This window comes from Labrus bergylta, chromosome 11, assembly GCF_963930695.1.
Source record: "Labrus bergylta chromosome 11, fLabBer1.1, whole genome shotgun sequence".
Lineage (NCBI taxonomy): Eukaryota > Metazoa > Chordata > Actinopteri > Labriformes > Labridae > Labrus > Labrus bergylta.
In genome coordinates, this window is record NC_089205.1 from 5,163,191 (window position 1) to 5,175,274 (window position 12,084).

At 40.2% G+C, this 12,084-nt stretch overlaps 2 protein-coding genes across 4 annotated transcripts in view; one reads left to right on the top strand and one right to left on the bottom strand.

Annotated features, from left to right (window-relative positions):
- Positions 1 to 1,607: 1,607 nt before the first annotated feature.
- On the top strand, positions 1,608 to 4,986 carry LOC136180500 (E3 SUMO-protein ligase ZBED1-like). The gene is made up of 2 exons (XM_065960475.1): positions 1,608 to 2,457; positions 2,974 to 4,986. The coding sequence occupies exon 2, from the start codon at positions 3,061 to 3,063 to the stop codon at positions 4,240 to 4,242; it is 1,182 nt and encodes a 393-aa protein (XP_065816547.1). The 5' UTR covers positions 1,608 to 2,457; positions 2,974 to 3,060; the 3' UTR covers positions 4,243 to 4,986.
- Positions 4,987 to 6,273: 1,287 nt separating this feature from the next.
- The window catches only part of LOC109995346 (alpha-2-macroglobulin), a 33,924-nt gene continuing 28,113 nt past the window's right edge, over positions 6,274 to 12,084 (bottom strand). Inside the window, exons 30-36 of one of the 3 annotated variants that reach the window (XM_065960709.1) lie at positions 11,816 to 12,028; positions 10,893 to 11,011; positions 10,710 to 10,800; positions 9,615 to 9,683; positions 9,428 to 9,533; positions 8,859 to 8,900; positions 6,276 to 8,380 (exon numbers count right to left, since the gene is read on the bottom strand). In XM_065960709.1, coding sequence (XP_065816781.1) covers positions 8,376 to 8,380; positions 8,859 to 8,900; positions 9,428 to 9,533; positions 9,615 to 9,683; positions 10,710 to 10,800; positions 10,893 to 11,011; positions 11,816 to 12,028 — 645 coding nt within the window. In that variant the 3' untranslated portion in view covers positions 6,276 to 8,375. Of the gene's footprint in view, positions 8,901 to 9,427; positions 9,534 to 9,614; positions 9,684 to 10,709; positions 10,801 to 10,892; positions 11,012 to 11,423; positions 11,562 to 11,815; positions 12,029 to 12,084 lie in introns of those variants that run through there. The other 2 variants (XM_065960707.1, XR_010667169.1) reach the window with 2 other exon arrangements.

Sequence of the window (12,084 nt, forward strand, 5' to 3'; positions counted from 1 at the left end):
TTTAAGAAGTAGTCAAATTTGAGTAGAAAAACAAAAAAAGAGAAATAACCCTGGCCAGGGGAATTGGAAAAATTAAAAGTATAACATAAGAAAAGATGAAATAAAGATGAAAAATAAGAATTTTGTGAAAAGAGAAAAATAGGTGCGTTGAAAAAGGAACAAAAAGTCTGCATTGAGCATGCAGTGTGAAGCAATACAATTTAAGCGCTGTTGGAGCCTGTGGGTGTGTGTGCGTGTGCTGTTGGAGTCTTTGGGGGTGTGTGTGTATGTGCGCTGCAGGACAGCCTGTGTCTTTGTTTGCTGCGCGGTGGTTTAGCCGTGTCTAGAGGTTTTTGTAATGTTCTTGTTTATGTAGCGGTGTGTATGATCTGGAAATGTTCTTGTTTATGTGTGATTGATAAATAGAATAGATGTATTATTAAAGTGCTTCATCAGTGTTTAAAAAAAAACAACCTATGAGCCTTTTGTTTCAGGTTACATATGAGCCTAATAAAGGACATTCATACATTTGATAAAATATATGAGCCTTTGCTGTGTCTGAACAGGAGTGGAGAGACCAGCAAGGACAGTATGTACACATTCAGGTGGAAAGAATAAAGAAGAGAAGAGAAAATCTCCTGATAAAGTTTCAAATGGCTGGCTGATTGGTGTGTGGATTTTTTCTTTTTCTCTTTCTGTCTGTTTGTGTGTGACCACATTATGCTGCGAATTTTGTCTGTTCAAAAGAACGTAGGCCTATAGTCTTGTTTAAAATAGGTGGTTCTGACTTTTTGTGTGTGCGTTAATTCTATGCATTACTGCGCTGGGTTTGGACACAATGCTCATTCTCTGACGGCCAGTTCATACTGGAAGTTCTTGAGGAAATTTAAGAGGTGGAGCAAGGGGTAGTGCTCCAAATAGGGAGCCAAGGTTTGTTTAGGTGATAAACAAGTGATTTTGCTTTCATAGTAAGAAGCCTTTGGTCTCCTTTGGGGTTGGCAAATTTCTTTGTTTTCGAGTGTGGTAACACGGTGCTTTCTAAATAGTTTTTTTTTTTAACTATTTCAGTTTGACTTACAATACGAGGAACTAAGAGGGTCATTGTAATATCAAAGATGGACACCAAAATTACAAAAGCAATCACTCCTGTTGATGTAGTGCAGAAGACTAATCCTCTTCCAAAAATATCCTGAATATTCCAAAAATATTGGAGAAAAGGAGCAAGCGTTGGCCTGACATTGACCAGCCTTGGCCAGTAGAAGGGACTCTGAACTCTGATGTGATTAAAACAATGCAGGTGCTTGTGTCTACATATAAGGTAAAGCAAAAGAAAGGTAAGGGTACATGTATAGTAATTACACGTTTTATTAATGAAATAAAAAGTTTGAAACACATTATACAGTGACAAACCCAGAGGTAGACAAGTCAACTCAAAGTCTTACAGTAATACATAGCTGCATGCTACAGGTGTGAAGTCACAGCAACTGAAGCAGCAGTTACTTTTCAAGGAAAGTACTTAAATAAATGAAATTACCATTAGCCTTCATTGTTCCCATTTTCTTATATTTCCTTAAAAGCTGCTATAGGCAACATTCAGCAACAAACTGTCATGCTATACATTCAAAAAACAATGGTTTACACATTTACTTACTGTATTCCTCACCTATACTGATCAGAACTTATTAAAGAATATATTTATGACAAATAGACTATTTTGAATGGACAATGTGTCACTCAGTAACAAAAAATACTACTACTGAATTCTTAGGAATCATATGACAACTCACACAGGTGAGAAACTGTACCTCTGCAACACTTGCAGGGAAAGATTCAGTCAGTTAAGAAAGTTGCAAAGGCATGTAAATCTTCATACAAGTTACAAGGTGTATGTAAAGAATTGAATGTTATATTATATACAGTATTTCTAAAACTACAAAATGTTTACAAAAATGTTATTCAAATGATTATGATTGGAGAGAGGGGCACGCCAGTGTCCACTCCTCTCTCGACAGACATGGTGGGATAGGGAACCTCTCCCCACTTACACATAGACAGAGAGACACAACACAAAATACTACTCAAACAATTGGGGACGGATAACATCCCTCAATGACATGTAGAAATCCAGTGCTTCTGATGTGTTGTTTGGAAAGCCTAACCCTGATTCTTCCATGGTGATGGTACAGACATGCAGTGCAGGAAGTGGTGGGGGCAGTATCGCTCCCAATTGTAACATTATTCACAGAAACGGAGAAGAAGTACACATGAATAATGGCAGAAAGCACGGAGGATGCTCGAAAAAAGACGACCCAGGGCTTCCAACGTTTGGGAACATTTTATCGAAAACAAATTGGCGAAACACGTTAAGTGAAAACCGTGTGAAGTCACACTCTCCTTTCATGGCAGCACTACGGCAATACACGAGCACCTGAAATGCCGACACCCTGTAGCTGCAGTGTCTTCAAATACGGCGAGTGGGTGAGTTCGCAAGTTACATGAATATCTTTTAGACCTTTTGCATTTAATTACTGAGCCCTTTGTGCTTCAGACACAAAGATTCATTTAAGTGTCCTACTTCACATTGGTGCTGTATGTTAATCAGTCGGAAAACCATCTTTGATACTTGCTTGGATAACGTTTTGTTCAGTAACGCTATTTAGTGTGCAATTTGCTTTAGTTATCAGTACAATACGTTTATATTAGAGGAAAAACAAACCTTGATGATGTAGAAACTTGACATGTCATGTCAATTTGCTAAACCATTACGTTTTATTTTTCCTTTTAATACTTGCGTTCAATCTGAATTGTAAACCTCCACTTAATGTCAAATAATTAAACAGATTTGGAGCACATTCATAATACTTTGTAAGAGATTAAATTTTGGAGAAATCAGTGATATTTGTTTAAGTTGATTTGTTTATTGATAAGTGTTAAACATAATACATTTCTTTCACAATGTTAAATTATTGCTATTTCTTCTCTCATTTTTTTCAGTGCCAAGCAAAGGTGTGTGGATGAGTTTCTCATGAGGAAAGGCTCATGCACCCCAAAAATGGCTGAGGTCTTCACAGAAAGCTCAACATGATCGTCATGGACATGAGACCATTATCTATGGTTGAGGATGAAGGCTTCAAGCAGATGACCCAGACCTTCCATCCAGGCTACACCTTGCCCTCTAGAACACATTTTACAAAACTGATGGAAGGGAAATATGAGACAACTCTCAGTAAAATTAAAAGTGCTCGTAAATTAACTAATAGCAAGATTGCCCTGACAGCTGATGCCTGGACCAGTGTTGCCACAGAGGCATATCTTGGCATCACTTGTCACTTTATAAATGATGAGTGGGAGCTCACGAGCTTCTACCTTACCACCATGCTGCTGGAAGAACGACACACTGGGCCCAACATTGCTAAATGGATTGAGGAGGCTTTAGCAAGATTTGAGATCCCTGCTAGCAAGGTTGTGGCAATTGTCCATGACAATGGTTCTAATATTGTCCTGGCAGCAAACATTTTACTAGAAAAGCATGGATGGATGTCAATCTGCTGCGCAGGACACACCTTGCAGTTGGTGATCAATCATGCCCTGAAACAAACTCAGATTACAAAAACACTAGGAGCAGCTAGGTGTCTCGTGGAGCACTTCAAAAGAAGTGAACTGGCATCGAGCAAACTGAAAACCAAACAGCAACAGATGGGGACCCCGGAGCATAAACTTATCCAAAATGTCTCGACTAGATGGAATAGCACCTTTTACATGGTGACTCGTCTGCTGGAGCAGAGATGGCCACTGACTGCAACACTGTCTGACCCAACAGTAACACAGAGTGGGAAACAATACCTCGACATGAAACCAGATCAGTGGGTCCTGCTAGAGGAACTTCAGGCCTTTGACTGCGCCACCGTCTTCCTGAGTGGTGAGAGTTATGTGACAGTATCTGCCCTGCCTCCATTGGTCAGAGGGCTTTTAAAGTCCACTCAGGTCAGCTATGACACAGCTCCTGTGCAGGCTTTTCAGGCAATTGCTTCAGAGGAGACCAATGCACGCTGGTCTAAAGAAGTCACAGTCACAGGTGATAATCCAAGCAGACAGATCATTGCAGCTGCATTAGACCCACAGTTTAGGAAACTGAAATTCCTCACACCTGAGGAAAGGTTTAGTGTTCAAAATAAAGTTCAAGCTTTGGCACTTCAGTCCATGCAGGGCAGTCTGAGGAAACATCATGCCAGTGAGAAAAACGCAGCCAATTTCCTCACCTGAGAGAATTGTTTCAGCTATTGATTCACTGCTTGGGTTTGACTCCTCAACAGACAGCGACAGTGAGAATAAAGAACAGGAATCATACAACTAAGCCATCACAAATGAGGTAACATTTATTGAATAAGAATAGTGCTTATTTATTAACATATGAAATAAATTATGAAACGCCAGACTCATTTAAAAGGCTAATTTTCAACTGTTGTCCCATGGCAGGTGTTGATGTACTTTGGAGAGCAGCCTCTCCCAAAGTCAGACAGTCCCCTTACTTGGTGGAAGTTAAATGAGGCAAAATATCCATCACTTGCATCACTAGCCAAGTCATTCTTGTGCATTCCAGCTACTTCTACACCCTCTGAGCGTCTCTTCTCAGCAGCTGGAAACATCGCCTCAAAGAAGAGAGCCAGCCTCACACCTGAACATGTTGACATGCTCACGTTCCTGCACTGCAATTTAAAGAAATTATAATCTATTGTTCAGTCACTTGGGCTGGAAGGTTGATTCGTTACATTAAGTTTATTTGTACTTTTGTACTTTGGATGGGCTATTTGCTTTATTTACTTTGATGGACATACCAGTCACTTTAAAGAAAGCCATCCTTTAGTTATTTATAACCTGCAAGGCAGGTGAAATGCTACTATTTTGAGTTATTTATTTATACATCAAAGACTACTTGCACTTTTGTTTGCACAGAAGTTTGTATTATTTAGTTTATTTCCTTTTCATTGTGATCCAAAAAATATACTTGTGCCAAACTCATGTTTCATGTGCCATTATTCTAATTTGCTTTTTGCTGGTTTTCACAGGTGTGCATGCTTAAGCAGGCGAGATAAAACGGGGATCAAAAATAGTATGCCAAATAATCATGATTAATCGACTAATCGAAAAAATAATCAATAGATTAGTCAACATAAAAAATAATCGTTAGTTGCAGCCCTATTAGGAACTTGCAGATCTGCTTGGCTGTAGCCAGGTCAATGGCATTAAAATGGACTATGTGGTCATCTGCACCCCACAAATGAGGTGCTGAAAACATAATGTTAGGTATCCCACTGGGCACAGTAGGGTTCCTAGATGGTCGGATGCGATGTGTGTTCCAGACATTTCATATCTCATTTAACTCCTCCAGAAAAAATGCAGAGAGATGCAGGTTAAACATTACTCTTAAAGAGAGAGAGCGAGAGAGAGAAAGAAAGACACAGACAGAGAGCGAGAGAGACAGTGGAGAACTAAACAGTATTTCACGTTAAATATACATTTTACATATGCGTACACATTACATGGATTACAGGTCAAAGTTTATTCTCAAGTTATATTTTCTAAACAAATTCCCCTTGCTTGCAACTGCACAGGTGAGTATTTCAAGGTATAAGGGTATATAAGGGTATATGTAGCACACTTCAATGAACCACAGTGCGCTTGGAGTTGTATGTTGTTTTACTTTTTTCTGCAAACATAAACATATAGCAGCATTGTAAATCATACGCTCCTCTCTGACCTTCATCAGAACAACACAATGATTGACCTGCGCTGACCAAGAGCCACATACTCCCTCTTGTGGTGAAACTTTGGAATTACAATGCCTAAATCTTTTCCTTTACATTAGTTGTAAATAATAAATAAACAAATATGTGAGGGAGGGGGGGGTCCTTTTATGCCTCTGTCCCACATATACATTTGGTTAACAAATATTGGAATTAATTAATGAATTTAACGTAATGCTAAAGGCAAAGATACATACAGATATACACATGTGTAAGGACCCAGTTCTCTTGCAATCAGATAGATAGGTGGATCTACTTTACATATCCTATGTAATATTCTTCTTCCTTTAAATGATACAGGAAGTGAATGAATGGGATTCCAACTAAACAAAACAAACAAACAATAAAAGACAGGCTAGGATTAATATAGTAGGCTACATCAATCAATCAATACTTACTTCCTGCAAGTCCGAAAATTGTTGACGACAAAGTCTGTATTCTCCAAGGATTCTGATAAGATGCCTCTGGCTTAAAATGAAACCATATAAGGCTATGCTAAGTATTTCTTTATGACGCATACCTAAATTGAAGAAAAAAAAGATGAGACTGTCTCGATCCATTACAATAGGCCTGCATTCACTGCTACTGCTTTTCTGTACTATCTGCAAGATAGTAAAGGAAGGAAAATTCCTCTTTACTCCTTAAAATTCCTCACTTATTACAATTCGCACGTGCAAGATAAAAAATAAAAAAAAACATACAGTACAACGTACAGTAGGTTTCAAAAACAAGATTTTATTATTTGAAGATACAGTGTGCCCTTCTTATACCAGTCTCATTAAAAATACATGTTTTCTTCATTTTCAACAGTTGTAGCTGCTAACAGCAAACTTAGATGGCTGACGGTAGAATTAGATTAGCTAATGTGAGCTAGCCAGCAGAAGAAAATGTTGGACTGATTTTGAGTTTATGGAAGTGTATTGCATTCACGTGGGAAAATAAAAAATCTGCTCTACGTTTTTCGGAATTAGATATAACTATCTCAGAATTATGAGTCATGCTGGCTACACACAAGACCATTTTTCAAATCTAAACTGGGACCACAGAGATAAGGAAAAAAATGGATCATCAAAATATGTAGCGCCACTGAGACACAAGTCTCAAGATCTTTCATGGATGAAAATGAGAAAGGGACACCTATCAGCTTGGCAGTGAAGTCTGAATCCATTTCACTATTTGCCCATGCTTTGTGGATTCCATGCTTTCTTTTTCTCTCATTTGCACAGGTTTAGCAAAAGCAGTGAAATCCTTCTGTGGTTCTGGCCCTAATTAAGAACAATGTATGGCTTATTCTCTACTGTTGATGCACGGGGGCAGCCATCTTGGATTTTGAGCTTGGGATACTGAAGTTCCTCTGAGTTTTAGATGACGTATCCTTAACCACATACTAACTAGTGATGTGTAGTTCATGAACGAGTTATTCAAAACAAACGAATCATCTGGGTGAACGAAATGAACTGAATCACTTACTGAAAAGAGTCGTTCATTTCTCAACTTCAGTTGCGCTCTCCTCTCTCCCGTCTCGTGTCTCTCTCTCTAGACCGTAAGAGTCGCTCAAAGCCCTCCCTCCCTCCTCTCCTCAGTCAGTACAGTGTGTGTGTGTGACTGAGGCTGGTGACTCGCAGTCTCACTCATTCACGTTCTGATTCACAGGCGGAGCTGCAGAGAAGTACTGAAGGATTCGGTGAACGAATCCTTTGAACGAATCCTTTGAACGAATCCCTTTACTGAACTGATTCTACTGATTCAGTACACTGAAAAGAACAGGGTTACCTTTATTTGTATGCTGCCTATACTCCACTCTGCTTCCTGCCAGCCACGCCCACCTCATCAGCCAACTCAACTCACCTGTGCACACAGCTGCTTCCCATCTGCAATCAAGTCAGTATAAAAGCCTCTTCTGACACTGCCAGAAGACTTTCCAGCACTTTCCCTTGGACTACCTGTTGCAGACCCTGTTTGACTCTTACCAGCCAGCCTTGTTTTTGTCACTCAGACCCCGACCACGAGTTCTGTTGGCCTCTCCCCTGGGCTTTTTGGCTTTCCTCACATCAGCTCCTACAGTGTGAGTTTTACCGTCTAGCTCTGATCTGATTTCTGTTGTTCAAAAACTCGCTGTCCGACACTGTGTGGATCTCTGGATTGTATCCGCTGGCTCTGCAACTTGCCTTCCACTTTTCCCGACTTAGTTCAGGAGCTTTAACAGCTCTTGCAGATGTACCTGCTGAATTTATCCCTAAAAAAACATTATCATTGTGGCTTCCTGTGTGCTGCACATGGATTCCAACACCACCCATGACAGTTACTTTTAAGTGTGTAATTGACTATGAATCAATAAGCAGAGTGTTTTGCCAGGGTTAAGAAATATGAGACAGCTTTCTGACTCGCCAAATATGAATTAGATTACATGGATCTGTTGTGTTTACTGGGGAAGTGATCAATCTTTTATCAAATAAAAACCCTTACAGGGTGCAAATGATTGTTGGCTCAGGTAAACCATCAAGTAAACAGAGACTGACAGAAATATTCAAAGTTTAATAAAATGTATTGATTCTCATTAAACAATCCAAAAGCTTTTGCCGGTAATGACCTTCACTCTGCATGGAAAGAAAATGGTGATTAATTGACTCAAAGAAAACACAGTATACACGATTATCAATTCATTGTCTGAGTCAGGCCGTTAATATTGCTACACACAGAGCTCAAACTGTACTGTTCTGATAGGCTGCTTACTCTGTTTCCTGCTCTGACATCACTCTTGCACACAACGACCGAACACACACAGGTCTCTGTTCCCTCACTCACTCCACAACACCTCCACTACGCAGGTTACATATATTTGTATTTGCTATGCCTATAGGCCTCCACGAGTTTGTGGCTTCTGCATTCTTAATCCGTGCATTGGTTAGGGACAGATACAGTGTACATAGACAAAGTGAAAACAGCCATCCAAAGCAAGTATCATAGTGTATGTAGCTGATGCTAATTTGCTAGATCCAGCCCTAGAAGGGCTTTGATGTGAATAAAAGAAAACAGTTCAGTTAAAAAGGGAAAAGAAGGGGTTTTAATTGTTACCTGTAGCACAGGGGTGCGCATACTCAAATTCAGCGCTGTAACCTAAAAGGAAAAGTAAGCATGACAAAGTTTGAACAGATACAGTTGACGCTCCAACAGCAAATGTGTTTCATGTAGAAGACTTGATGTTGGACTTAAATCCGATCATATACTATAAAAAAATGAAAAACTGTTGTGTACAGTGTGTACCACAGCGCCCTAATGAACACAGTGACACCTGATCAGAGGCAGTATGATTCATGCTAGAATACATTATAAGAATGGTGTTATATGTTAATTTCTATGAATGGAGACATTCTTCCTGGTTAGTTATTACATCATGCACCATATTAATACAACTCCTGCATTATGTGATGACCATCGCAATTTGTAATCGATTACAAAATGGGACAGACGATTACAAAATGTAATGTTACAAGAATTCATATTTAAAGGCAGTTTCATCTATTCACACTGAGTGAAATCGGTCATCAAAGCTTATCATAGTTATTGACAGAAAGTATCCCTGTCATTGTTTTTTTTCCCCCAGCCCCACCTGAATGGACAGCGGGACTCGGTGTGTGACTCACTTGGCTGGTAGTAGTCGTAGATCTTCACCAAAGCTGGCTTCAGGTTCCGCACTGGAAGCTTACGTTGGAGAATTAGAAAGTGGCGCGTGATTTTACTCTTAAGTAACTGTAGGAAGAAAAACAGATCAGTAACACATCTGGATCGGTGAGCATCTAGTCACGTTCCTCTGTGTGTTGTTTATCTTACCTCCCGTATATAAACAAGAATACGATCTCCAGTATATTCAAGACGTTCCACCACCTTAGAGTCTCTGATCTGTGAGGAGACGACATTTTACACTAACGGGACACTCGGGGAGGGAATTACCAGTTATCTACAGCCTAGACAACATCCTGTATTCTGATCTTTTTTTCCTAACTGCCCCTTTTTTCTGAACCACTTTACAACTAGGATCTAGTCATGTCTCTTTTTGAAGTCTCCTTTAGTGCTTATCTGGCACATTTTCACATCAATGATGAATGCATTTATTTGAATACTTTTACAAACACGTGGACTTTAAGGGCTGTTCTGTTCCTGCACCCTGCTGAATATGACACTCTTCATAAATACGACGTGGTTAAATCAGTTTCACTTGCATTTCGGTTAACAGCCTCCTGTAGGTAGTCTGTTTTTTAATGAGGTAGAAAAATCAAATTGAGAGTGCAGAATAATATCGGCTGAACAAAATGATTAAAGCCACTGCATTAGAAGGTTCATATGTGAATCCACATAATGGAGGAATTTAGTTTGATGTTCTTTGGCGTCACAGAAAGTCTCTGTGTGCAACTGGAAGTATATACAGTACAGTACACAAACAGATGGCATATATACTTGGAGGGTAATAAATGTAGGCTACTATGCAACAGGCCTAGATATAGCCGGTCAAGAAAATATTCCATGAATATTCAAGACTCCTGGGCTCCACTTTTCAGGGTCAGAAACACTCCTGATGATTATTGTATCTACTGTTTAGCTTTGACGAATTTGCAAACTACTCACTTCTCTAAAGCAACACCACCTCCTCCAAATAATACTAATGTATTTTGGCTGCCGAAACCCAATTTGGTTTCAACTAATAGCTGAATTCATACTGCTAAATATGCAGTCGAGAAAGTAAAAAGTGATGTCAGGGCGTCCTTGATAAACGCAGTAGAGCATTAAGTAAACATTCAAGCTTCCGACTCAAAGGAGGAAGTCAGAGGGGATGGCCTCTGTGAGTTTATGGTAATGGCTAGTATCACCATCATACTAACATCAATAGCTGACAGAAAAGTTCAGGTTAAAGTTGCTGTAATTACTCACCATCCTTAAAGACTCGGCATCTGGGGTAAATCCAGAGAGTAGTTTGATTTCCATTATCATCATGTTTGTCATGTTGTCGCTTCCATAATGTCTGCAATTAACTCAAAGTTAGTTTCTCCAAAATCTACAGCCAGGGAGGACACTTTCACTGTAAGTGCAGTGCAGTTGTTGTTGATTACTTACACAGACTTCAGCGTCAGACTGAGGCTGCGAGATGTGCTCGTGCAGTCAGCATGTGGTTCAGCCGCCACACTGAGAAAAGAGGCTGGTGGAGGAGGCGGGATGTTGTACTGAAGAGAAATCTAGAAAAAAAAAAAAAGTTTGATGATTTTAATGTTAATCTTTTTGATGTGTTTTGGGGCCATTTTTGCTTTTATTGGATAAGACAGTTGAGGAGAGAGTGGAGGATGACATGCAGTAAAGGGCCGGGATTAGATTTGAATCCAATGGCAATGTGACGAGGGCTAAAGCCTCTGTACATGAGGCATGTGACATAACCACTAGGCTACTGGATCAGCAATCAGCCTACCTTAGTTTATTCAATTGCAATTAAAATCGTTTTAAGTATTTAAGCAAAGTATTTTTTTCCAAAAGGTGTCTTGCAAAGACAGGGTTATCTGTAACCATTTTCACACATGCACTTCAGAAAATGTCTTGGGAATTTCAGGAGGACTGCCGCTGAAAACCTCCTGATCTGGTTGTTCACACATGCACCTCACAGCAGGAGACTATCCTTGGGGCGGCTGTTCCTCAGTTGGTATAGTCGGTCGTCTCTCAACCGGAAGTTGCTCCTGCGGCAACATGTCCGATGTGTCCTTGGGCAAGACTTGACCCCGAATTGCTCCCGCTACTCTGTAGATGGCGTATGAATGGGATTAGTTACTTCTGATGGCCACTTTTTGTGTGTGAATGGGTAGGTGTGACATGCGGTGTAAAAGCGCTTTGAGCAGTCAGATGAGTAGAGAAAGCTTGTATCAATCAAAGGGAACCCCCTCCCACTCACTCCAGGTGACCTCTTGAGCAGAAGTGTGAGTGAAAAATTCAGCTGTCTTCATTCACGCATGCAGCTCACTCTGAAGTGAATAAGAGTGACATTCTCCAATCACCTGCACTGAAGCACAGGCAGTTCCCTTCACCTCCAGGCTGTACTTTCCTGTCATGTCCTTCAGAGCCTCCTCTTGGTAGAGCAGTTTGTTGTGAGGGTTTACATCAAACGTCAGCTGGCCACTGGGAGCCTGAACTGTCACAGTGCTGGAACCTTCAGGATTGAACACTTTAGTGGAGTACAGAGACAGAGCCTGCAGAGCCACCACGGTGTCCTTCAACACACAAAAGACAAATCATTATGAGTCATTAAAGACAGTGGCCATTCTAG

Excerpts from the sequence above, each read along its gene's own strand:
- LOC136180500 (XM_065960475.1), top strand. The coding sequence starts at position 3,061 with ATGATCGTCATGGACATGAGACCATTATCTATGGTTGAGGATGAAGGC.